The sequence below is a fragment of the Aethalodelphis obliquidens genome, unplaced genomic scaffold (assembly GCF_003676395.1).
Source record: "Aethalodelphis obliquidens isolate GAN/ISIS:26980383/991018 unplaced genomic scaffold, ASM367639v1 scaffold10, whole genome shotgun sequence".
In the NCBI taxonomy this organism is placed as follows: domain Eukaryota; kingdom Metazoa; phylum Chordata; class Mammalia; order Artiodactyla; family Delphinidae; genus Aethalodelphis; species Aethalodelphis obliquidens.
Genome location: NW_020837954.1, coordinates 25,048,806 through 25,072,958, shown reverse-complemented (window position 1 = coordinate 25,072,958; position 24,153 = coordinate 25,048,806). Strand labels below are relative to the sequence as shown.

Sequence of the window (24,153 nt, the reverse complement as noted above, 5' to 3'; positions counted from 1 at the left end):
TTTTTGGTCCATTTACTTAAGCAGCTCTTTAGATTGTAAAATAGTTTAGGTGTTTTGGTGCTTAAAATACTGTTTTTATGTTTAAGAACCTAGTATATTAAAGATGTTTAGAAGTAAATGTACACAATTAAAATTGAGATAAGAGAGTGAAAAGGAAAGGGTATAACAAAGCCAAAGGAAAAAGATATCATCTTTCTTTACTTTCTGCACTCTTATCATCCTAGTGAACAGAAACAATAATTATCCTTTATCACCTAAATTAACAGTTCAAATGATTATTCTTCCATTCATAGTTTGGTATCAGTGGCAGGCCACATTTAATTGGTTTTTCCTATGTATTAGCACTGCCTTTATACAGAAAGCTGGGTTAGGTTTTAGGTGAGTATAACTTAGTAATTGCTTTTAGCTAAACTTTGTTTTTATATAAAAATATTCAGTGTTTTGGGTGTGTCTGTTTTGTTTTGTTTCTTTCCAGTCAGAAACCCTTACACAGGACATAAATACCTCTGTGGAGCTTTACAGTCTGGAATTGTCTTACTTCAGTGGTATGAGCCAATGCAGAAATTCATGTTAATAAAGGTATATGTTACTTTGTTTACATTTTTTTTATTTAGAAAACACTAATGTATAACTGAGCCTGAAATTATAAGACCCCAATGCTACCATCTAGGGTTAGCATGTTTATAGTTATTTATAGGTGTTTATTGGGTTTAGGGATTTTTGTGTTCTTAAGATTTTATCTTTAACTTGTGTTAATAAACTTCCAGAAATATCACAGCCATAAAGAAGAATATGGCCAAGTCTCTAAAACATATTTTTATGGAAAACTGATTCTTATCATGATATTTAAAGGTAGTCCTTTTTTTAATTGAAGTATTATGGTATTGTGTTAGTTTCAGTTATACAGCAAAGTATTCAGTTATTATTTTCCATTATAGGTTATTAAAAGATATTAAATATAGTTCCCTGTGTTATACAGTAAATCCTTGTTCCTTATCTATTTTATGTATAGTAGTTTGTTAATCCCATACTTCTTATTTATCCCTCCCCCACTCCCTCTCCTATTTGTTTTCTGTCTGTGAGTTTGTTTCTGTTTCGTATATATATTCATTTGTATTATTTTTTCGATTCCACATATAAATAATATCATATAGTATTTGTCTTTGTCTGACTTCACTAAGCATAGTATTCTCTAGGTCCATCCATGTTTCTGCAAATGGCAATATTTCATTGCTTTTATGGCTGAATAATATTCCTCTGTGTGTGTGTGTGTGTGTGTATCAATCACATTTTCTTATGCCAATCATCTGTTGATGGGCACTTGGATTGTTTCTGGTCTTGGCTGTTGTAAATAGTGCCGCTGTGAACAGCATGGGGTGCGTGTATCTTTTCAAATTAGAGTTTCATCTTTTCTGGATATATGCCCAGGAGTGAGATTGCTAGATCATATGTTAGCTCTATTTTTAGTTTTTTAAGGAACCTCCATACTGTTCTCCACAGTGGCTGCACCAATTTATATCCCCACGAACAGTGTAGGAGGGTACCCTTTGCTCCACACCCTTTCTAGCATTTATTATTTATAGACTCTTTAGTGATGGCCATTTTGACTGTTGTGAGGTGGTACCTCATTGTAGTTTTGATTTGCGTTTCTCTAATAATTAGTGATGTTGAACAACTTTTCATGTGCCTGTTAGCCATCTGTATGTCTTCTTTGGGAAAATGTCTATATAGGTGTTCTGCCCATTTTTTGATTTGGTTGTTTTTTTTTTCTTTTCTTTTTTTTTTTTGCTGTACTTGGGCCTCTCACTGTTGTGGCCTCTCCCGCTGCGGAGCACAAGCTCCGGACGCGCAGGCTCAGCGGCCATGGCTCACGGGCCCAGCCGCTCCGCGGCATGTGGAATCCTCCCGGACCGGGGCACAAACCCGTATCCCCTGCATCGGCAGGCGGACTCTCAACCACTGCACCACCAGGGAAGCCCCAATTTGGTTGTTTTTTTGATATTGAGTTATATGAGCTGTTTATATTTTGGAAATTAACCCCTTGTCAGTTTCATCATTTGCAAATATTTTGTCCCATTCTGGACGTTTTCTTTGTTTTGTTTATGGTTTCCTTTGCTGTGCTAAAAGCTTTTAAGTTTGATTACGTCCCATTTGTTTATTTTTGCTTATTTATTTTTATTTTTTTGCCTTGGCAGACTGATCTAAGAAAATATTGCTGTGATTTTTGTCAAAGAATGTTTTGCCTGTGTTCTCTTCTAAGAGTTTTATGGTGCTATATCTTATATTTAAGTCTTTAAACCATTTTGAGTTTATTATTGTATATGGTGTGAGGGAGTGTTCTAACTTCATTGATTTACATGAGGCTGTCCAGCTTTCCTAACACTGCTTGTTGAAGAGACTGTCTTTTCTCCATTGTATATTCTTTTCTCCTTTGTTGTAGATTAATTAATCATAGGTGTATGGGTTTACTTCTAGGCTCTCTCTTCTGTTCCATTGATCTATATGTCTGTTTTTGTGCTGATAAGAGGTAGTCGTTTTTTAGATTTAGATCAATTAAGAAAATGAAAGCCTTTCTGTTGAATTTATTCAACAATATGAATGAGGAGATTGTTTCTAAATTATACATCTGTTTATTTTTTGCAGCACTTTGATTTTCCTTTGCCAAGTCCTTTGAATGTTTTCGAAATGCTGGTAATACCAGAACAGGAATACCCTATGGTCTGTGTAGCTATTAGCAAGGGCACCGAATTAAATCAGGTAGTTCAGTTTGAGACAATCAATTTGAACTCTGCATCTTCATGGTTTACAGAAATTGGTGGAGGTAAGTGTTTTTTACTTTATGTTAAAATATTGATGCTTTTGCCTGCAAAAGAAGCAGAATAGGTTCAACCTGCGTGGGCTCTTTCAAATAAAGATTCAGAACATAGTTTCCCAAGTAAGCCCAGAGGATCATGTACATATAGTTTATGATCTCTATTTGCCTGAGGCAATTTGATACAAAGTATTTTACCAAGGAAAATTTTAATGAGTCCTGACATTTAAAAGTCTTAGTTGTTATCAGTTAATCTTTGGACTTACTAAATAATTAAGTTTTCTAAGATACTTTTCAAATTTTATCAGCTTCTCAAGCAAAGAAATAACATTTTTTTTCCTATCGGTTCTTTCGCCCCACACTTCTTAAAATCATTGAGTTCTGGTACTTTTCATACTGGAATAGAAACTTCTCATGTGTGGCCTCCAAGCTTTACCATTTAAAGATACAGGAAAATATCTCTTGCATTTTCTGAGAATGGTTTGTTAGCCTAGGATTTTATCAAACATATCTCAGTGAAAACTCTGAAAAGGTTGAGAAGTTTATTTTCAAACTTTAAAATTGGAACAAATCAGTCAAGAATTCATGTCAAGGGAATTCACTGGTGCTGCAGTGGTTAAGAATCCACCTTCCAATGCAGGGGACAAGGGTTCAATCCCTGGTCAGGGAACTAGATCCCACACGCATGCCGCAACTAAGAGTTCACGTGACACAACTAAGGAGCCCATGAGCCACAGCTAAGGAGCCCACTGGCCGCAACTAAGGAGCCCACGAGCTGCAGCGAAGCCCGTGAGCCACAACTAAGGAGCCTGCCTGCTGCAACTAAGACCCAGTGCAACCAAAATAAATAAAGTTTTAAATTTTTAAAAATAAAATATTAAAGAATTCATGTTAAAAATTAAGTAAAATGAAGATCTTCATTTTGCCAGTTTACTGTTTTTGTTGTGCTAGTGTATTGTCAGCCAGATTTATCAAGCGATTTTTATATATGAAGTCAAGTAAGCTTTAGTTATAACTTATTTCTGACCACTGTTACATTCTTTATCACCTCGAGAAGAAGTCTGTTAACAAGTATTATAAGTTTGAAGGTTCTTATTAAATATCTTTGGCTTTTGATCATTTATAGGCTAAATTATAAGAACTCTTTTATAAAACCCAGCTACTTAAGTTAATGTAGAACTGCACTAATATCATATTCAGAATCAGTAGTAAATGTTTAACAATAGACTCTTGGGTGCAGAGAAGCCTGGTTTGTAGCAGTTGCCTATTTCTGTGGTATAATACTCCCACCACAGCCAATTTCAGACTACCAACTTGATGTTATCTGGCTTGCAAAACCTCTGAAAATTTAGCAGTCCAGTACAAGCCAGTTCCAGCATGCCCTGGACTAATATCACTGTCTTTGTAGACCAAATCATAATTTCCAGTAGAATAAAGTAGGAATGTATTCTTTTACCCTCCCACCCCACCTGCACCCACCTTTCTTTCTAATAATGTTTTTGGTTGAGGTAGATGCATATCTTCCTGGTATAGCTAACAGAAAGGTGGAAATGACATTTATTATGAAATATAAACAGCCCAAATAGAAACGTGTTCCTATCATGTAATTATTGCTAAAAAGAAGAGTTTTGGGTCAGTTTATTTAAAAACCAAGATCATGTTTGGCAGACAGCCCCAACTTGTTTTTATTGGTTAGTATATAATAATAGTGTAGAGAAAGTCATTTCATATGATTATCTAACGTGAGCTTTCAAACTACTATCTTCTGATGTATTAGGAGGTTACATTGCTTAAGGCTGGGCATTCAGGGAGTCCTCTTGTGAATTTGCAGGGTTGAGGGTTGAGGGGTTTTTGTTGTTGTTTGTTTTGTTTTTTAATGCCAGAGGCAAACTGTTCTACCCACTTTTAACATTGTCTAGGCTAAAATTAAGGCAGACCCAAAATTACTACCTAAGGAGAGCCAGGACTCTGAGGGTAAACATTCAAATCACCCTAAAGCAGAGACTGCCTTTATTAGGCTTTTCCATATTCACAAATGATTGCTAAACTATCTCCCAGGTATGTTGATTGTTGAGGCCATGCCTTGAACTGGCAACAGCTGTAACAATTAAAATGAACTCCTATTCCAAGACTCTTTTAGTCATAGTTTGATGTATTATTGCAGTATCCTTTTCTCCAAGGATGGTGCTTAGCACTTATCAGCTCTCAATAAATGTTGAATAAATGCACGAACATACCTTTACTGAGAAGAGCTATTTTTTGGAATGTTGCCAAAGGACACCAGTTTACCAATTCTGTACATCTGGATTCTTCACTATATATGAACTTTGGGAGGTCCACCAAAACCCAAAATAATACATGTGTTTATGCTCAGATGTGCAGTTTTTAAGGGAGAGGATCTATGAGTATCCCAAAGAGATGTAGTTAAGAATGACTGCTCTGAGATTACAATGGCAAAGGATGAGTGGGAAGTAAATAAATAGAGACAGCAAATGTGGACATTTTTTGATAGCTTGAGTGGGAAGAACAAGAGAAAAATGTTAGCTGAAATAAAAAGAGAAATTTTTGAAGTGCAGTTTGCAGGATCTTAGTTCCCTGACCAAGGATCAAACCCTGGCCCCTGGCAGTGAGAATGCTGAGTCCTAACCACTGGTCCGCCCTGGAATTCCCAAGTGTGTCATGAACACAAGACATAAAGTATATTCATAAGAAGCTTCAAGAGGAGAAGCAAGAAGAACTACAATCCTGCAGCCTGTGGATCAAAAACCACATTCACAGAAAGAGAGACGAGAGGAAAAGGCAGAGGGCTATGTACCAGATGAAGGAACAAGATAAAACCCCAGAAAAACAACTAAATGAAGTGGAGATAGGCAACCTCCCAGAAAAAGAATTCAAAATAATGATAGTGAAGATGATCCAGGACCTCAGAAAAAGAATGGAGGCAAAGATCGAGAAGATGCAAGAAATATTTAACAAACACTAGAAGAATTAAAGAACAAACAAACAGAGATGAACAATACAATAACTGAAATGAAAACTACACTAAAAGGAATCAGTAGCAGAATGACTGAAGCAGAAGAACAGATAAGTGACCTGGAAGACAAAATGGTGGAATTCACTGCCACGGAACAGAATAAAGAGAAAAGAATGAGAAGAAATGAAGACAGCCTAAGAGACCTCTGGGACAACGTTAAACTCAACAACATTCGCATTATAGGGGTCCCAGAAGGAGAAAAGAGAGAGAAAGGACCAGAGAAAATATTTGAAGAGATTATAGTCAAAAACTTCCCTAACATGGAAAACAAAATAGCCACCCAAGTCCAGGAACTGCAGAGAGTCCCATGCAGGATAAACGCAAGGAGAAACACACCGAGACACATAGTAATCAAATTGGAAAAAATTAAAGACAAAAATTATTGAAAGCAGCAAGGGAAAAATGACAAATAGCATGCAAGGGAACTCCCATAAGGTTAATAGCTGATTTCTCAGCAGAAACTCTACAAGCCAGAAAGGAATGGCATGATATACTTAAAGTGATGAAAGGGAAGAACGTAAAACCAAGATTACTCTACCCAGCAAGGATCTCATTCAGATTCGATGGAGAAATCAAAAGCTTTACAGACAAGCAAAAGCTAAGAATTCACCACCACCAAACCAGCTCTACAACAAATGCTAAAGGAATTTCTCTAAGTGGGAAACACAAGAGAAGAAAAGGACCTACAAAAACAAACCCAAAACAATTAAGAAAATGGTCACAGGAACATACATATCAATAATTACCTTAAACGTGAATGGATTAAATGCTCCAACCAAAAGGCACAGGCTTGCTGAATAGATACAAAACCAAGACATATATATATATATATATATATATGCTGTCTACAAGAGACCCACTTCAGATGTAGGGACACATACAGACTGAAAGTGAGGAGATGGAAAAAGATATTCCATGCAAATGGAAATCAAAAGAAAGCTGGAGTAGCAATACTCATATCAGATAAAATAGACTTTAAAATAAAGAATGTTACAGGAGACAAGGAAGGACACTACATAATGATCAAGGGATCAATCCAAGAAGATATGACAATTATATATGCACCCACCATAGTAGCACCACAATACATAAGGCAACTGCTAACAGCTATAAAAGAGGAAATCGACAGTAACACAATAATAGTGGGGGACTTTAACACCTCACTTACACCAATGGACAGATCATCCAAACAGAAAATTAATAAGGAAACACAAGCTTTAAATGACACAAGGGACCAGATAGATTTAATTGATATTTATAGGACATTCCATCCAAAAACAGGAGATTACACTTCTGTCTCAAGTGCACACGGAACATTCTTGGGTCACAAATCAAGCCTCAGTAAATTTAAGAAAACTGAAATCATATCAGCCATCTTTTCTGACCACAACGCTATGATATTAGACATGAGTTACAGGGAAAAAAATGTAAAAAACATGAACACGTGGAGGCTAAACAATACGTTACTAAATAACCAAGAGATCACTGAAGAAATCAAGGAGGAAATAAAAAATACCTAGAGACAAATGACAAGGAAAACACAACGATCCAAAACCTATGGGATGCAGCAAAAGCATTTCTAAGAGGGAAGTTTATAGCTATACAAGCCTACCTCAAGAAACGAAAAATCTCAAATAAACAATCTAACCTTACACCTAAGGGAACTAGAGAAAGAAGAACAAACAAAACCCAAAGTTAGCAGAAGGAAAGAAATCATAAAGATTAGAGCTGAAATAAATGAAATAGAAACAAAGAAAATAATAGCAAAGATCAATAAAACTAAAAGCTGGTTCTTTGAGAAGATAAACAAAATTGATAAACCATTAGCCAGACTCATCAAGAAAAAGAGGGAGAGGACTCAAATCAATAAAATTAGAAATGAAAAGGGAGAAGTTACAACAGACACCGCGGAAATACAAAGCATCCTAAGAGACTATTACAAGCAACTCTATGCCAATAAAATGGACAACCTGGTAGAAATGGACAAATTCTTAGAAAGGTATAACCTTCCAAGACTGAACCAGGAAGAAATAGAAAATATGAGCAGACCAGTCACAAGTAATGAAATTGAAACTGTGATTAAAAATCTTCCAACAAACAAAAGTCCAGGACCAGATGGCTTCATAGGTGAGTTCTGTCAAACATTTAGAGAAGAGCTAACACCCATCCTTCTCAAACTCTTCCAAAAAATTGCAGAGGAAGGGACACTCCCAAACTCATTCTATGAGGCCACCATAATCCTGATACCAAAACCAGACAAAGATATTACAAAAAAAAAATTATAGACCAATGTTACTGATGAGTGTAGATGCAAAAATCCCCAACAAAATACTAGCAAACAGAATCTAACAACACATTAAAAGGATCATACACCGTGATCAAGTGGGATTTATCCCAGGGATGCAAGGATTCTTTAATATACGCAAATCAATCAATGTGATACACCATATTAACAAATTGAAGAATAAAAACCATATTATCATCTCAATAGATGCAGAAAAAGCTTTTGACAAAATTCAACACCCATTTATGATAAAAACTCTCCAGAAAGTGGGCATAGAGGGAGCCAACCTCAACATAATTAAGCCCATATACGACAGACCCACAGCAAACATCATTCTCAATGGCGAAAAATTGAAAGCATTTCCTCTAAGAACAGGAACAAGACAAGGATGTCCACTCTTACCACTGTTTTATTCAACATAGTTTTGGAAGTCCTAGCCACAGCAATCAGAGAAGAAAAAGAAATAAAAGGAATGCAAATTAGAAAAGAAGAAGTATAACTGTCACTGTTTGCAGATGACATGATATTATACATAGAGAATCCTAAAACTGCCACCAGAAAACTACTAGAGCTAATCAATGAATCTGGTAAAGTTACAGGATACAAAATTAATGCACAGAAATCTCTTGCATTTCTATACACTAATGATGAAAAATCTGAGAGAGAAATTAAGGAAACACTCGCATTTACCATTGCAACAGATAGAATAAAATACCTAGGAATAAACCTACCTAGGGAGACAAAAGACCTGTATGCAGAAAACTATAAGACACTGATGAAAGAAATTAAAGATGATACCAACAGATGGAGAGATATACCATGTTCTTGGATTGGAAGAATCAATATTGTGAAAATGCCTATACTACCCAAAGCGATCTACAGATTCAATGCAATCCCTATCAAATTACCCATGGTATTTTTTACAGGAGTAGAACAAAAAATCTTAAAATTTGTATGGAGACACAAAAGACCCTGAATAGCCAAAGCAGTCTTGAGGGAAAAAAACGGAGCTGGAGGAATCAGACTCCCTGACTTCAGACTATACTACACAGCTACAGTAATCAAGACAATATGGTACTGGCACAAAAACAGAAACGTAGATCAATGGAACAAGATAGAAAGCCCAGAGATAAACCCATGCACCTATGGTCAACTAATCTATGACAGAGGAGGCAAGGATATACAATGGAGAAAAGATAGTCTCCTCAATAAGTGGTGCTGGGAAAACTGGACAGCTACATGTAAAAGAATGAAATTAGAACCCTCCTTAACACCATACACAAAAATAAACTCAAAATGGATTAAAGACCTAAGTGTAAGGCCAGACACTATAAAACTCTTAGAGGAAAACATAGGAAGAACACTCTTTGACATAAATCACAGCAAGATCTTTTTTTGATCCACCTCCTAGAGTAAGGGAAATAAAAACAAAAATAAACAAATGGGACCTAATGAAACTTAAAAGCTTTTGCACAGCAAAGGAAACCATAAGACGAAAAGACAACCCTCAGAATGGGAGAAAATATTTGCAAATGAATCAACAGACAAAGGATTAATTTCCAAAATATATAAACAGCTCGTGCAGCTCAGTATTAAAGAAACAAAAAACCCAATCCAAAAATGGGCAGAAGACCTAAACAGACATTTCTCCAAAGAAGACATACAGATGGCCAAGAAGCACATGAAAAGCTGTTTAACATCACTAATTATTAGAGAAATGCAAATCAAAACTACAGTGAGGTATCACCTCACACCAGTTAGAATGGGCATCCTCAGAAAATCTACAAACAACAAATGCTGGAGAGGGTGTGGAGAAAAGGGAACCCTCTTGCACTGTTGGTGGGAATGTAAATTGATACAGCCACTCTGGTGAACAGTATGGAGGTTCCTTAAAAAGCTAAAAATAGAATTATCATATGATCCAGCAATCCCACTACTGGGCATATACCCAGAGAAAACCATAATTCAAAAAGACACATGCACCCCAATGTTCATTGCAGCAGTATTTACAATAGCCAGGTCATGGAAGCAACCTAAATGCCTGTTGACAGACAAATGGATGAAGAAAGTGTGGTCCATATATACAATGGAATATTACTCAGCCATAAAATGGAACGAAATTGAGTCATTTGTTGAGACGTGGATGGATCTAGAGACTGTCATACAGAGTGAAGTAAGAAAAACAAATACCGTATATTAACGCATGTATGTGGAACCTAGAAAAATGGTACAGATGAGCCAGTTTGCAGGGCAGAAGTTGAGACGCAGATGTAGAGAACAAACGTATGGACACCAAGAGGGGAAAGCCACGGGGGGGTGGGGATGGTGGTGGTATGAATTGGGTGATTGGGATTGACATGTATACACTAATGTGTATAAAATTGATGACTAATAAGAACCTGCTGTATAAAAAAATAAAATTGAAAAATTTTTAATAAAAGCTTCAAGAGGATTGACATATACACATTACTATATATAAAATGGATAACTAATAAGAATCTATAGCACAGGGAACTCTACTCAGTACTCTTTAATGACCTATGTGGGAATAGAATCTAAAAAAGAGTGGATATATGTATATGTATAACTGATTCACTTTGCTGTAGAGCAGAAACTAACACAACATTTTAAATCAACTATAGTCCAATAAAAATTAATTTAAAAAAAAAAGAATGACTGCTCTTAAATTATCTAAAATGTTTTCTTAGCTTCATCTAGACCGTTCACACCATCTGAGTGGCTAAAATAAATTGTTTTACCAAAAATGTTCTACAAAAATGTCATGACTTCTATTAGCAGATGTTAAGAGAAGTAGCACTGTGATATCAGCAAAGTGATGAAAGTTGCTTCCTGCGAAGATATCGTTGACAGTATTGTTCATTATGCTACCCTGGTGTCCTGTTAATACAGGAACTCCTCCCTACGTGCGTACACCCCCACACACACACCATTCCCCCCCCCCAAATACCAGGAAAATTTCTCTCTAATAGTTTCGTTAATCCTTTTGCTTTTTCTGAATTACTGACTTATTTTTATCTCAGGGACACTGTGATGCACGTAACTGATCTTGTTTTCATCTTCCCATTGGCTACTGCAAAATGCAAAGCAAAATCTAGTCACTGTATATAGCATGCATCTTACTTTCTTCCCCATATTTACCATTTGCTTCATTTTATTTTTGTAACTCATCTTTCTAGAACTAGCAGAGGTATTAACTAAATGTAGTATTGAGCCTTTCTCAGCTCAGTTAGCCTTGCATAGGACTTTGTTCTTTTAAATTGACTTACATACAGTTTTTGACAAGACAATTACAAAATATAATTTCTGTGTTTATTTCAAAGGCTAGCTTAAAATCACAGAAAAAAAATCATAATTTGTGTTTCTTTTCTAAGTTCTAGTTTTTAATGCATGCTATATAACTGTAACCTTGTTTTTTTCCCCCCAAGGCAGCCAACAGTTAGATTCCATTCATGTAACACAATTGGAGAGAGATACTGTTTTAGTGTGTTTAGACAGTAAGTATTATTTTAAAGTTTATTCTAAGTATACTACTTGATATAACATACCTTTTCATGGAATTGATTCTAATAGAATCAGTAAAGTAGATTTGCAATTTTCCACCTTAAGTGGCATTGTTTTATTGATGAAAAACCTAAATTGGCTACAGATGTAGTAACTAATTGATCTGTTTGTCAGACTGTCCTCTGTGACCTTTTTCTTTATTCTGTTTGGCCTACTTGGGAACATTACAGTCAGCCCTCTGTATCTGTAGGTTCCACATCCTCTATTCAGCCAACCATGGATTGAAAATATTTAGAAAAAAAAATTCCAGAAAGCTCAAAAAAGCAAACCTGAATTTGCAAGTGCCTGGCAACTATTTATATAGCTTTTGTGTTGTATTAGGTATTATAAGTAATCTAGGATCTACTGTGTAGCACAGGGAACTATACTCAATATTATGTAATAACCTATAAGGGAAAAAAAGAATCTAAAAAAAACTATATCTACATATATATACACACACATATGTATAACTGAATCGCTGTGCTATACACCTGAAACTTATACGATATTGTAAATCAACTATATTTCAATAAAAATATTTTTTAAAATTAAAGTCTATGGGAGGTTGTGTGTAGGTTATATGCAAACACTAGGCCATTTCATATAAGGCACTTGAGCATCCATGGACTTTGGTCTCCGTGAGGGGTACTGGAACCAATTCCCCGTGGATACCGAGGGACAACTGTATTAGAATAGTTTGCCATAACCTTGGGGTAAAATTCTGTATAAAATTCTGTATAATTCATTGTAATTAATGAAAAAATAGAAGGTTATACTAATTTGGTCACTTGTAGTCATATAACATGAACTTTTGGAATCATGTCAGTGTGATATTCTAATGCACAAATAGATTTGACACCTTTACCTGCTAGTAGTGATTCTTTTGATGCAGCGAGAGGTGTTACTGATAGATGTGTGTTGTACTGTATATGCAGTGGAAGAGACAGAAAAACTTTAACAACAGGTGTTTTCAATTTTGCAAACAAAGCACTCTAATTCTTAAAATCCCCCTTACTTTAATGCAATGAATCCTGCAAGTGAAGTTCACCCAGACTTGGCATTATATTTGAAATTTGGCAATATTTGCTGTGGTTTGATTCATTCCAATATTTTAAAATTACTAGACCTGCCCAAAAATGTTTAGGGTTATTTTTAAAATTGTTCCACTACTTAATTTACCTGTATTTTTGTCTTAATTTCTGTTCTCTAAAGTGTTCCCTAGTGGATTTGCCTTATAGAATCATAAAGATCATCTAATATTATATAAGTAAACCAAACCCAGAGTGTTTCATTTGCCCATTATCCCTTAAGTATTTTTGATTCTTTGAATACTGATAAGATTGGCATGTTGTTTGGTTACTCTTAAGTGAATTTGATAAATTATTTTTTACCCAAACAAGTAGAAGACTCAGTACTAATTAATGAAATAAACAGATGATCAGAATTTAATTGTAGTAGTATTGAACCTTTAACATTAAATGCCTAAATACCTTCTGAGTCAAACAAGGAAAATAAATTGTACTTAGTTTTCATTTTGTTGATTTATTTATTTTTAAAAAAATTTTTTAAACCTTTGATTAATTAGGACTTCCATTTCCCAGCTATTCATGGTAAATGGAAAGTTGACTTTCTTCAGTTGTTCTTTTTTTCTTAGGGGAGCAGTGTAACACTTCGAAAATTGTTTGTCAACTCTATGGTATAAATCAGTTTTACTAAGCAGCAATGGAGATAGGTGTGTAATCACGATAGGTGTGTAATCACAAATAATGGTAGACAGATGAGAAAGTAATGCAGAGTGAAGATATCTTCCAAGTCAGAGCTAAGATGGTTAAATTAAAAAACAAATGGACAAAAGGGAAATAGAAATATTCACATATACTGTCTATCCCAGAGTTTACTTATAAAGAAATTCTGACTTTTGAGAGTACTATTTTTTCCTCCCTTGTACTTCTGTAGAATATTAGTTACATACTAAAGTTAAGAATTACTGCAAATATTACTTATCATATGTTATGTAATTTGTAAGGGGGAAAAAACCAACTCCTATTGCTGAATATTTAGGCACCAAGTTAACCGCTATTAAAGAAACACTTCACTTTTTAAAAAATGAGAACGTAAGTGTTCAATATAAACTATGAAAAAAAGTACTGGTGGAATTGCCATTTACAACGGAGGCCTCACTCTTATAGAATCTATCAGTGACAGTTTTTCACTGGGCATACTTGAATCAAGAGAAATAATTGAACTTTATTAATATTGTTATATATCCATGTAAAATCCACTTATCAAGTTACATTTATTTTAGCAAATCTGCATTTCCAGTCTTGACTTGTTTTTTCTTTTTTTAAGAATTTGTAAAAATTGTAAATCTACAAGGAAAACTAAAATCAAGTAAGAAACTGGCCTCTGAGCTAAGTTTTGATTTTCGCATTGAATCTGTAGGTAAGTCTCCTTTTATTAATAATGCATTTAGAGTACTTGGTTTTTAGTTCATTCTGTACTTAGGGTGATCTAGACCAGCACTGTCTCATAGAAGTTTCTTTGATATAGAAATGTTCTCTGTGTTCTTAAATACAGTAGTCATTAACCACACTTGTTAAGTACTTGAAACATGGCTAGTGCTACATTTTAATTTTAATTAATTTAAATTTTGATGTAAATAGCCACACAGGGCTAGTTACTATAATATTAGACAGTGCAGGTCTGGACCGTAATAAATCTTTTATTGTCGTTTCTTGAATATTTAAAACATGAAATCATTTCTTCTATTCATTGTTCCCTTTGCTGCATCAAGTGAATTATACTTCTTCCAATTCTTTCCAAATCATGAAGGTATTTGTGTGATGTGATTAACAATGTTAGATATGCTAGAATTCTTTGCCGTGTAAGATTCTGGTTGGTGTGTGTTGATGGTTTTTGCTTTTAGGTCTATTTAAATATAAATACTTTCCCACAGAATCTGGAAAATACTATGCCATTTGAATTTGCTTCCTTGTCAATGAGTGTTTTACTCTGTAATATCATTGGTATTATGATAAAAATTACTATTGTTTGCATCCTCACTGATTATATGTCAGTAAGTATTTTCCTCAAGGGTGATAGAACTTATGAAAAAATACTATGGGTGGAAACATTTTGAACAATTCATGATATGGTTCTACTTTAAGTCAAAAACAGTTAAAATTGGTGATTTTTATTTGGGCTGTAAAAAATATGTGTATTTTATAATTAAATGTATATACTTCTAAAAATGTGTTTCTCACTGTTTAGAAAGTTTTCTGTTGATTTTTTAAAAATTTAATGGTTTCTCAAGTGGAGTTTTGCCCTATTGCAAAGAACATTCATCCCTCTGGGTAACCCTCTTACATAGGAATAATTTGCTTATGATTGGAAATTTTATTCAAGCAGAAAACCTAAACTTTCTGTAGATGCCATGACAAAAGGCATTTTGGAAATATTTTCTTCTTTTAGTCCTTTGTATGCTGGCTGTTGCATGCCAGTTTCTAAGATTTAATATTTTCAATAGAGATTCCAATATACAGATCTTTAGGTCCTCTTAATTTTAACTGAAACACACTAGTACCTCAACTTTTTCATATATGCCAAATTTTTTAGGATATTTTCGTTCTACGAAAGTTTGTTCCTCCTAGGCTACCATCTCTTCTTTCCAGTGAACTTTGGAATAATTTCAAGGATCCTCCTGGGTAAAAAGAGTCCCTTTAAGTCACCTTTAAAAACAAAGCCAGTACTACCTGTTTTTTTATTTCATGGCTAGTGAAGCTTGTATGATTGGTTATTGCAAAATACTTTAATGTTTATTGAGCTAAATTATGTTTCCAGAACATTCTTATGTTAACTTTTTACAGAGTCAGTATTCTAGTAAGAAATATAATAAATTTCAATCACTTTCTCCCATCATCTTTACTGGTATAGGGCATATGGCTAACTCTCCAACAATCAAATTGGTTTTCTCCTTCTCTCACTGTGCTTTAGTGACTCTAGCCTCTGGCCAGGAAGGACCCAGAGGCCCTGCTGCCTCCCCCCCACCCCAAAATTGGGGGCCCTGCCACTCTGTTTCTAAACCACTAAGTGACCCCATATGTGTGCTTCAGTGGGCCCAGCACAGGCAGGACACAGAAATGGACAAGACACAGCGAGAACAGGTTTTCCTCCAAGACCCTCAGGCCACCCCAGGGGATCGTGGGAGATGGGTGGGCAGCAAGAGGGGATATGGCATGTCATGAGGTGGCCACACTTTGGGGTCACGGTCGTTCCTGATTCCAAAGCCATCAAGAAGTTGGGCAAGCTTGGCTCAAATCTGTGACCACACTTGTGAACAGTGGGACCTGCAAGGACAGGGCAAAGGCCCGGTGGGCTCTGGAGCCCTGATGGGGTTGGGCAGCAACAGTGAATACGATAGCTGAGAGCCCCTAGCCCCTCCAAATAAGAATTGGTTCACAGATCAGAAATATTCAGTGTGTGGTTAAATTTTAGATTACAGGACAGGTTTATTTTTAAAAATTAATTTTATAATAGGGAATATGTGAACAGAAATAAAAGATGCTTCCTTAATAGTTACTTCTAAATATATCACATTATTTAAATGATCATGTTTTTAATCCAAAAAACCAGTTATGTTTTTATTACTTTATTTACCTAAGACAAAAGATAGTATATGAAAGAAAAATTAATATGCTGATGTCCAGCTCATCAAAAGTTAGCTCATTTTTAAATAAATGCCTGTTATAATGTATCTTTGAAAACTTCCATGACCCTGCCTCAATAAATTATTTGAGCTTTGTCATGACTTAGTCACAAAAATGTTGGGAACTAATGGTCTAGACAGTGGAATTTTGCACCAAGCACTTGAATAGCCTTACATTATCATTTATTAAAGACAGTTAAGGAAAATGTATAATGCACTACTATGTGCCTTATTTTAGTCCCGTTCTCCCTTATCTTTTTAGTATGCCTTCAAGACAGTGTGTTGGCTTTCTGGAAACATGGAATGCAGGGTAAAAGCTTCAAATCAGATGAGGTAAGATTTCTCTAATTACCTCCAGTGATTCCCATTAAAGATTTTAAAAGTTGAAACATTCGTTTTATGTATTTTCTTTCTGAACCCACGTTGCTATGTTTAATGCCTTTAATGCCGGTAGAACAAAACTGCCAGTATTTTCCCTTCAAATAATGTTCAGTTTTGTATTTATTGTATTCTCAGTGGCCACGAGGAATTGTCAAACATGAGTTTACACAATTTCAGACCTCTTATTTGTAATTTATAAATATGGTTGCTAAACTTACTAAACTTTTCTAAAGGTAATAAGCCTTTTCCATAATCTATAAATGTGCAGCTTCTTTTTTTTTGTATAAATTTATTTATTTTTATTTTTGGCTACGTTGGGTCTTCGTTGCTGCACGCGGGCTTTTCTCTGGTTGTGGCGAATGGGAGCTATTCTTCGTTGTGGTGCACAGGCTTCTCATTGTGGTGGCTTCTCTTGTTGGGACCACGGGCTCTAGGTGCTCGGGCTTCAGTAGTTGTGGCTCACGGGCTTAGTTGCTCCGCGGCATGTGGGATCTTCCCAGACCAGGGCTTGAACCCGTGTCCCCTGCATCGGCAGGCGGATTCTTAACCACTGCACCACCAGGGAAGCCCCTGCAGCTTCTTTTTTAATGTTATATTTTAAATTCTAAATTAATATGTATTGGATCACGGGACTAAGGAAAATCTAAGAAAATTAATTCGTTTACTAAATACTTATTGAGTATCAAATACATTTAGGACACTATTCTTATTATAGCACTGAAGACATAATGAAGCATAATTATAAATAATATCAAACCCTTACGATGTCTATCTTCCAGGCACTTTACAAATGCTATCTTATTGAAGGCTAATAATACAGTGGGGTTTAGGTACAATTCAAAGTAAAGTTATGTACTATTCATATTCCCGATTTTACAGGTACAGAGTGATTAAGTAACTTACCCAGAGTTACAGAACTAGTTAAGTGACAGAGCCTGGATGTGAAGGGTCTCCAAAAATCACTTCTACTGAGATAATCAGGATATATTTCATGTAGGAGGTGGGACTTGGGCTCCCACCTTGAGAGGTGAATCCTAACAGTTAAGAGAATACTAACAGAGACATTTCCCATTTGTGTGAGTACCTGTGTAATTCTTGCACGCCAGGGCCTCACAAATATATGGACTTATTTTGAAGCTTAAAATCTTCTATTTGAATTACCTTTACACTGTTATTTAGATATAACTATTTCCACCTCTTATATGAATGCAGAAATAGAATGCTTCCAAGTAAAAATGATGTAAATCAGTGGAATTAGAATGCTTCCAAGAGAAAATGACGTAAATCAGCTTGTCTTTGAAAGCGTCCGTTTAGTTACTGACCCATGTCACTAAATGTCACCAGGCCCCTGCATTTAATGAAGCCTACAGTCCTACTTACTGCCATAACATTAATTGTCCTCAGATGCTGTTTTCACTGTGTCACTCCTGTGGTTTGAAATCTGTAGAAGTTACTTGTTTACCATATCAAGTGTGAATTCTACCTCCTATTTTTAAGTCATCTTGCTTACCTTTTTCTTTCTGGTTTTGTTCTCATCCTTCAATTTGGGCCTACCTATAATGTTCATAATGTAAAAATCAGCCATTCTAGTCCACAAAGATTGGAACATTTCTGAACTGAATACTCTGAAAATCAGCTGCATTTAGTATAGCACCAGATTTATTTTCTGGTTCAAGTTTGTTAATTCCATCTTCTCAGCTAGACTGCAAACTCATTGATAGCAGAGTATTTTTATACTTATTTTATATCCACACTGTCAAGAGTTTGTGTTCCTCCAAAAGCTGACCCTAAAACAAGGACTCAGGTCCTTGTTTATTTGGGAGTAGATCCCAGAAAAACAAGTGACAGAGTAAGGAATGTAAGATGCAGAGGGACAAAAAGCCAACAAAGAGCACATTAATAAACTGCTTCTCACTATGGGCAATGAGGGCTTAATCCTATAGGAACTACTGAGGAACAGTGTGGAGCACACCTCAGAATTGGCTCATCAGAAGGTGGGGAGGCGGGTGCATTTATACACCAACTGCTGTCCCTGGTAGTTAAGGGTTTCCCCCAGAGGTGTCAACTCCCCACACTTTGGAATAGTACCTGTGCACGACTGAGTACCTTCTTTCTTTAGTATTGGAGAAGACAGAGCAGAGGAATACCCCCAGTACACAGATGTAAGACACAGGTGCATGGGAGTGTCTACCGCAGCTCTGCTGAAATCAGGTGGGCTGAGGGGTGCCACCTCAAGCATCTGCCCTATGACGTAAAGGAAGGAGTAGGGGCTGTGCAGTCCAGCAAACCTGTACTCAGATCTTGGGTCTACTAGTTATATGACCTAAAAGTAAGTTACTTAACCTCACTGAGTCTTAGTTTTCTCTTTAATAATATGGGAATGATAATACATATCATAAAAAGTTCTAAGGAAAGTGCTTGACCCAAACAGATGTTCCATAAATGTTGATTTGTTTCTACTAATAAGCAGTCAAAAAAAACCTTACTAAAATCTATTTAATTTGAGGAATTGAGTCTATCAAAAATTATCATTCTTTTTAATACTTGCTCTCTCTAAATGATTTTTAAATTATAATTTAAATAATATGGGGACTAATAATATGGGATATTTTCTTTCATAGGTTACCCAGGAGATTTCAGATGAAACAAGAGTTTTCCGCTTATTAGGATCAGACAGGTAATAGTTTGGTTGTTTTATTACCAAAGGAGTTCAAGAATTGTATTTTTAATTATACTGTCAACCTCTGTGTTTCAAACACTTATTTTTCAATATACTTATATTGTTTCAATATATTTATTTATATTGTTCAATAGAAGTAACATTGGTTTATAACATTTATATAAATTTCATGTATACAGTGTTATATTTCTAGTTCTGTATACCCTACAGTGTGCTTACCACCAAAAGTTTAGTTTCCTTTCATCACCACACAGTTAACCCCCTTTACCCATTTCACTCTCCCTCCACCCCTACCTCTTCCCCCTAGTAGCCACTCTGTATCTACGTGTTTGTTTTTGTTTGGTTTGTTCATTTATTTATTTTTATATATGTTAAACAAAACTCTTAGAGGCTTCAGAATCTTAGAGAAATTTCCCTGTATCTTTATTGAGAGAGAGAAAAAATATTTTAATTAGTCAATTAAGCAAGCTGTTGTCAGTGTGAGGATCATGATTCCAGAAACAGTTATACTCAGCCAAGACAAAATGTGTTAGATGGGTGTTTATGTCCCTAGTATCATGACATATTTCAGGCTCCTTTGTTTTCATCATTTCTTCCTGGCATGTTAACTTCTATTAACTGTTACTGTATATATCCAACAGAATGTGCACCTCCTGACATGTACTTTTATATCACAAGATATTTGACTGAGTCTCTGAGGTCATTCTAAATTAGAAGGAATTATGTGGTCTCTGTGATCAAAGTGAAAGATAAGTTCCAAAACTATGCTTTCTCATGAAAAAAGAATTATAGCTTTTGTTCTTCAAAGTCTATGTTATCTACCTCTACAATGAATAAAATACCTATCCCTTCCTATTTTCCAAAAGTTGTTACTGCAGCAAAACTGGCTATAGTGGTATACATTAGTCCTGAGGCAAGGATTGAGAACCTCTGATCTTCAAGTTCAGTCTAGTCACAAAACCATTGCTTAGATATTACACACTTAAGGAAGTCGGGGAGAATTGGAGTTATGACTGCATAAAAATTTTTTAAAGAGACTTTTGTGAAGAGAAAAAGGATTTTTGGAAAATGGCAACTACCCATTGCCGTTGAAAAGGCAAGCCCAGAGAGCATGGCAACCTAGTAACTAGTCCTGCATAAAAGAGAATTGGAGGACCACCTGGTAAATGACTGTAGAATGGGAGGCCCTTTGCTTCTCCAGGAAGGGCTGACAAAAGAATTGTAGATCATTCAGTGATCCTGGCACAAATAGCACTCTGGTGAGACATAGTATGAGAGATTTCTGCTTGATAGAGGGTAGGCATCAGAAGCCATTTCTCTTAGTTACTTGTTTCCTTCCAACTCCTTCCCCCAGAATTTTCTCTTTCATCTATCCCTTCTTTGTTTGTATTGTTTCTCCATTCTCTGTCACTCTTGCCCTAAAAAACTACTTTTTTCAGACCATTGCCTTGTTCTGATTATCTTCTTACTTGGGCATCTCCTTGATTTTAAGACATATATCTTAACCAAGGCTTTTGTTTTGTCTTAATTTTTAAAGTGATTTGTTAAATTGTATTGTTTAAATATAGGTATTAATGTCTAGGAGGAAAGAAAACTATGTCAGAATATTAATAATGGTAAACTGGGCAGTTGAATTATAGGTAATTTTATTTTCGCCTTCTACTTTGCTTTAATGCATGCTTTAAGTATATATTACTTTTTTGTTTTCATTTCAAAAGTAATAATATGCTAGTTGTAGGAAATTCATACACTAGAAAAATATAAATTATTTATGCAACTCCCCCCACCTCCCATTTCCCCTTCTAGACTTTTTTCTCTGCACTGGCATATTGTTTTTTATTTTGTTCTCAAACCTGTCTTCCCACAGTGTAGATCCTATGATATGACACTTGATTGGTTTTTCTTCCTATTGGTCCTTTCATTGAACTCTTAACCCTGCCTTTGTTCCAGGGACAAGGGAGACGGCCCCATTTCATACTTTACTATTTATTTGCAAATACCTTGAAGAACAGTGTGAGTGGGTGCCTCTTAAAATCCTGTTTTATTGTCTCAGCCCTTCCTCCATCCCCTTCTTGTTCATGTATATTCTAAAGCTTTATTATACCTTTTTTTGGTATATATGAGTAAAGCAAATTTGTTTTTAGTTGGAATAAGATGAGACTATCCTGAAATGTTTTTAATATTTTATATTCATAAATTCATCAATTCTTATTCAGTTTTGTTTTTAAGCTGTAAAATGTAAAGCTGAATTTGACTGTGCATCTATTAATGTGATCTCTGTGTAATTTTATGTGAATGTGAACAATGATATTCTTTCCTGGTTTGATGTTAGTATTTGAAGATGAAATCTCTGTTTCTCCTCTTTAACAAGACTTTTGTTTTGATTTAATTGCAGGGTTGTTGTTTTGGAAAGTAGGCCAACAGAAAATCCTACTGCACACAGCAATCTTTACATCTTGGCTGGACATGAAAATAGTTACTAAGCAACAGAAATTGGTCTCAAATGACAGGAAAATGAATACACTCCATTGAAAGCAAAAATATCTTAAGGAAATTCAGTACAAACTACACTATGATTTGCTTTAATTGTTATGGGTTATATCTCAAATGATCTGTACTTTAAGGTAGAATTCAATATTTTCTGTAGCTGGAAACAGCTATTCTATCTCTTGCCACTATGTGGTGGTTTTATCAAGTTTGCTTAATAAAAGCTATGAGACAGATAGTCCTCTAGTTCCAGGAAACACAGTCTTTTTAAAAAAAATGTTTGTAACAAGGATGCCATGATATTTTTAGATAACAACTCATGTGATTATCTTCAGAGAGATAAATTTAGTGACAGTTTTCTCATTTTATACCATGTTTTATTCCTTCTTAATGAACATAATTTGATAAAGAAATTATCAGGTAAGCCTTTCACTTTTACATTGGCCATTCTGTATGTTTTTGTAAAATAGAATATTTAATCCTTATTTATTAATCTCTTGCTGGAGTGGTGTAATGTATCTAACTTTTAGCAAAGGAAGGTTGCAGAGCAGCTTAAATTTTTTTATAATATATAAAAATTTTGTTTACCTTTTAAGACTAGTACTTTGAGGGTTTAAAGGCTGTGTTTGGAGGTTCAATACATACATGCAATATTATTTAATGCAAGTATTTTGTAATATAATATCATCCAGAATTGCCTTAAAAGAGAGTTTTGTGTTTTCAACTACATATAATTGTAGGGGGTCATACAGAAGATAATGATGATGGTTGAAATATTGTTAGAAGGAGTGTGTATTTCTAGATGTGACTACTGTGTGTATGTATTCTTGACAAGCAGCATAATATACCTGTGATTTTTTTTTTTTTTACATTAGGGATAATGCATAAGAAATTAATCTTCATATATATTATCATCCCTAATGTAGGGGGGAAAAGTGTTTAACTGCCCATGATATGTATTTTACTTATACTATACCAGAGTGGAAATTGTAAAGCAACTACATGTGTATTCTTGGGTTTTTCACATATATAGATCTTCATTTTGAGTAGGTTAAAAAAAAAAATCTTTAAATGAAATTTAATTCCTGATGGGATAGTATAAATAAGTATTATAAAAATCAGTATTCTAAAGATAAGTAAGGATTGGGCCATTCTTGAGTTTTCTTCCTTTCTGCTATTGTTAGTATTCAAACTGAAAGCATCACACTGGTACCTATTGTCTTAATGCATTTAACAGTTATTGTTGAGATGATGAACAAAGGGGTGGCAAGAGCAGACTATAAATTCATTTTCAGCAGTTCCTTGAGAGAAAGACAGTGTAACTATCTCATTCGGTCTTTAGCAGTCCTGTATAGTAGGTATATCATCATCTCCTTTTTTTAGATGAGGAGATAAGGGGTTAGCAAGGTTAAGAGACTTAACCCAATTCACACAGCAAGTTAGTGGTTGAGTCAGACCATGAGTCTTGTGACTCTGTTCTTTTCACTATGCAATATGCAAACAATAAAATATTATGCAAATGAGATATATAAAGTATAGTCCTTTAAAAATGCTATGATTTCAGTAAGTGTGTTGCTGTTTATTTTGGGTATTTTAAATGGGGCCTCTGGACTGAAGGACACTGGATACAATAGATGGCAGGGGACCATACTCAAAACAGGAAATATTTACATTCTGGATACAAAGACCAATCTCCTCCTCCTCCTCTCTGAATCCTGGCAGCCAGATCTTCCCATCCTAACAACACTGGAAGAGTCTTCTCTGTGCCATCTGGTCAGTGCAAGTGGAAAGACCTAAAAAGATCCTGACATCAGAAATGTCCTGGCTAAACTGCCCAGCTGGATAACTCCCAGTTGAAGATAATAAAATACCCAGTGAAAATCGTAATGTGCCCACCACCCCATGCATGCATCCAGAGCTTACAGTTAGTCTTTTAGTCCTATGCTATTACAAATGATTAAACATGAGCTTCCCTGGTGGCGCAGTGGTTGAGAGTCCGCCTGCCAATGCAGGGGACACGGGTTTGTGCCCTGGTCCAGGAAGATCCCACATGCCACGGAGCGGCTGGGCCCGTGAGCCATGGCCGCTGAGCCTGCGCGTCGGAGCCTGTGCTCCACAACGGGAGAGGCCACAACAGTGAGAGGCCCGCGTACCGCAAAAAGGAAAAAAAAAAAGATTAAACAGGGACTTCCCTGGTGGTCCAGTC

At 35.5% G+C, this 24,153-nt stretch overlaps 1 protein-coding gene across 4 annotated transcripts in view; it reads left to right on the top strand.

Moving 5' to 3' along the window:
• MAP4K5 (mitogen-activated protein kinase kinase kinase kinase 5) overlaps nucleotides 1-23,472 on the top strand; it is a 141,185-nt gene extending 117,713 nt beyond the window's left edge. For all 4 annotated transcript variants that reach the window (XM_027111192.1, XM_027111191.1, XM_027111190.1 and 1 more), the window contains exons 27-33: nucleotides 476-579; nucleotides 2,644-2,821; nucleotides 11,577-11,645; nucleotides 14,044-14,136; nucleotides 16,662-16,732; nucleotides 19,402-19,457; nucleotides 21,856-23,472. In XM_027111192.1, coding sequence (XP_026966993.1) covers nucleotides 476-579; nucleotides 2,644-2,821; nucleotides 11,577-11,645; nucleotides 14,044-14,136; nucleotides 16,662-16,732; nucleotides 19,402-19,457; nucleotides 21,856-21,943 — 659 coding nt within the window. In that variant the 3' untranslated portion in view covers nucleotides 21,944-23,472. The remainder of the gene's footprint in view (nucleotides 1-475; nucleotides 580-2,643; nucleotides 2,822-11,576; nucleotides 11,646-14,043; nucleotides 14,137-16,661; nucleotides 16,733-19,401; nucleotides 19,458-21,855) is intronic.
• The last annotated feature ends 681 nt before the right edge of the window (nucleotides 23,473-24,153 follow it).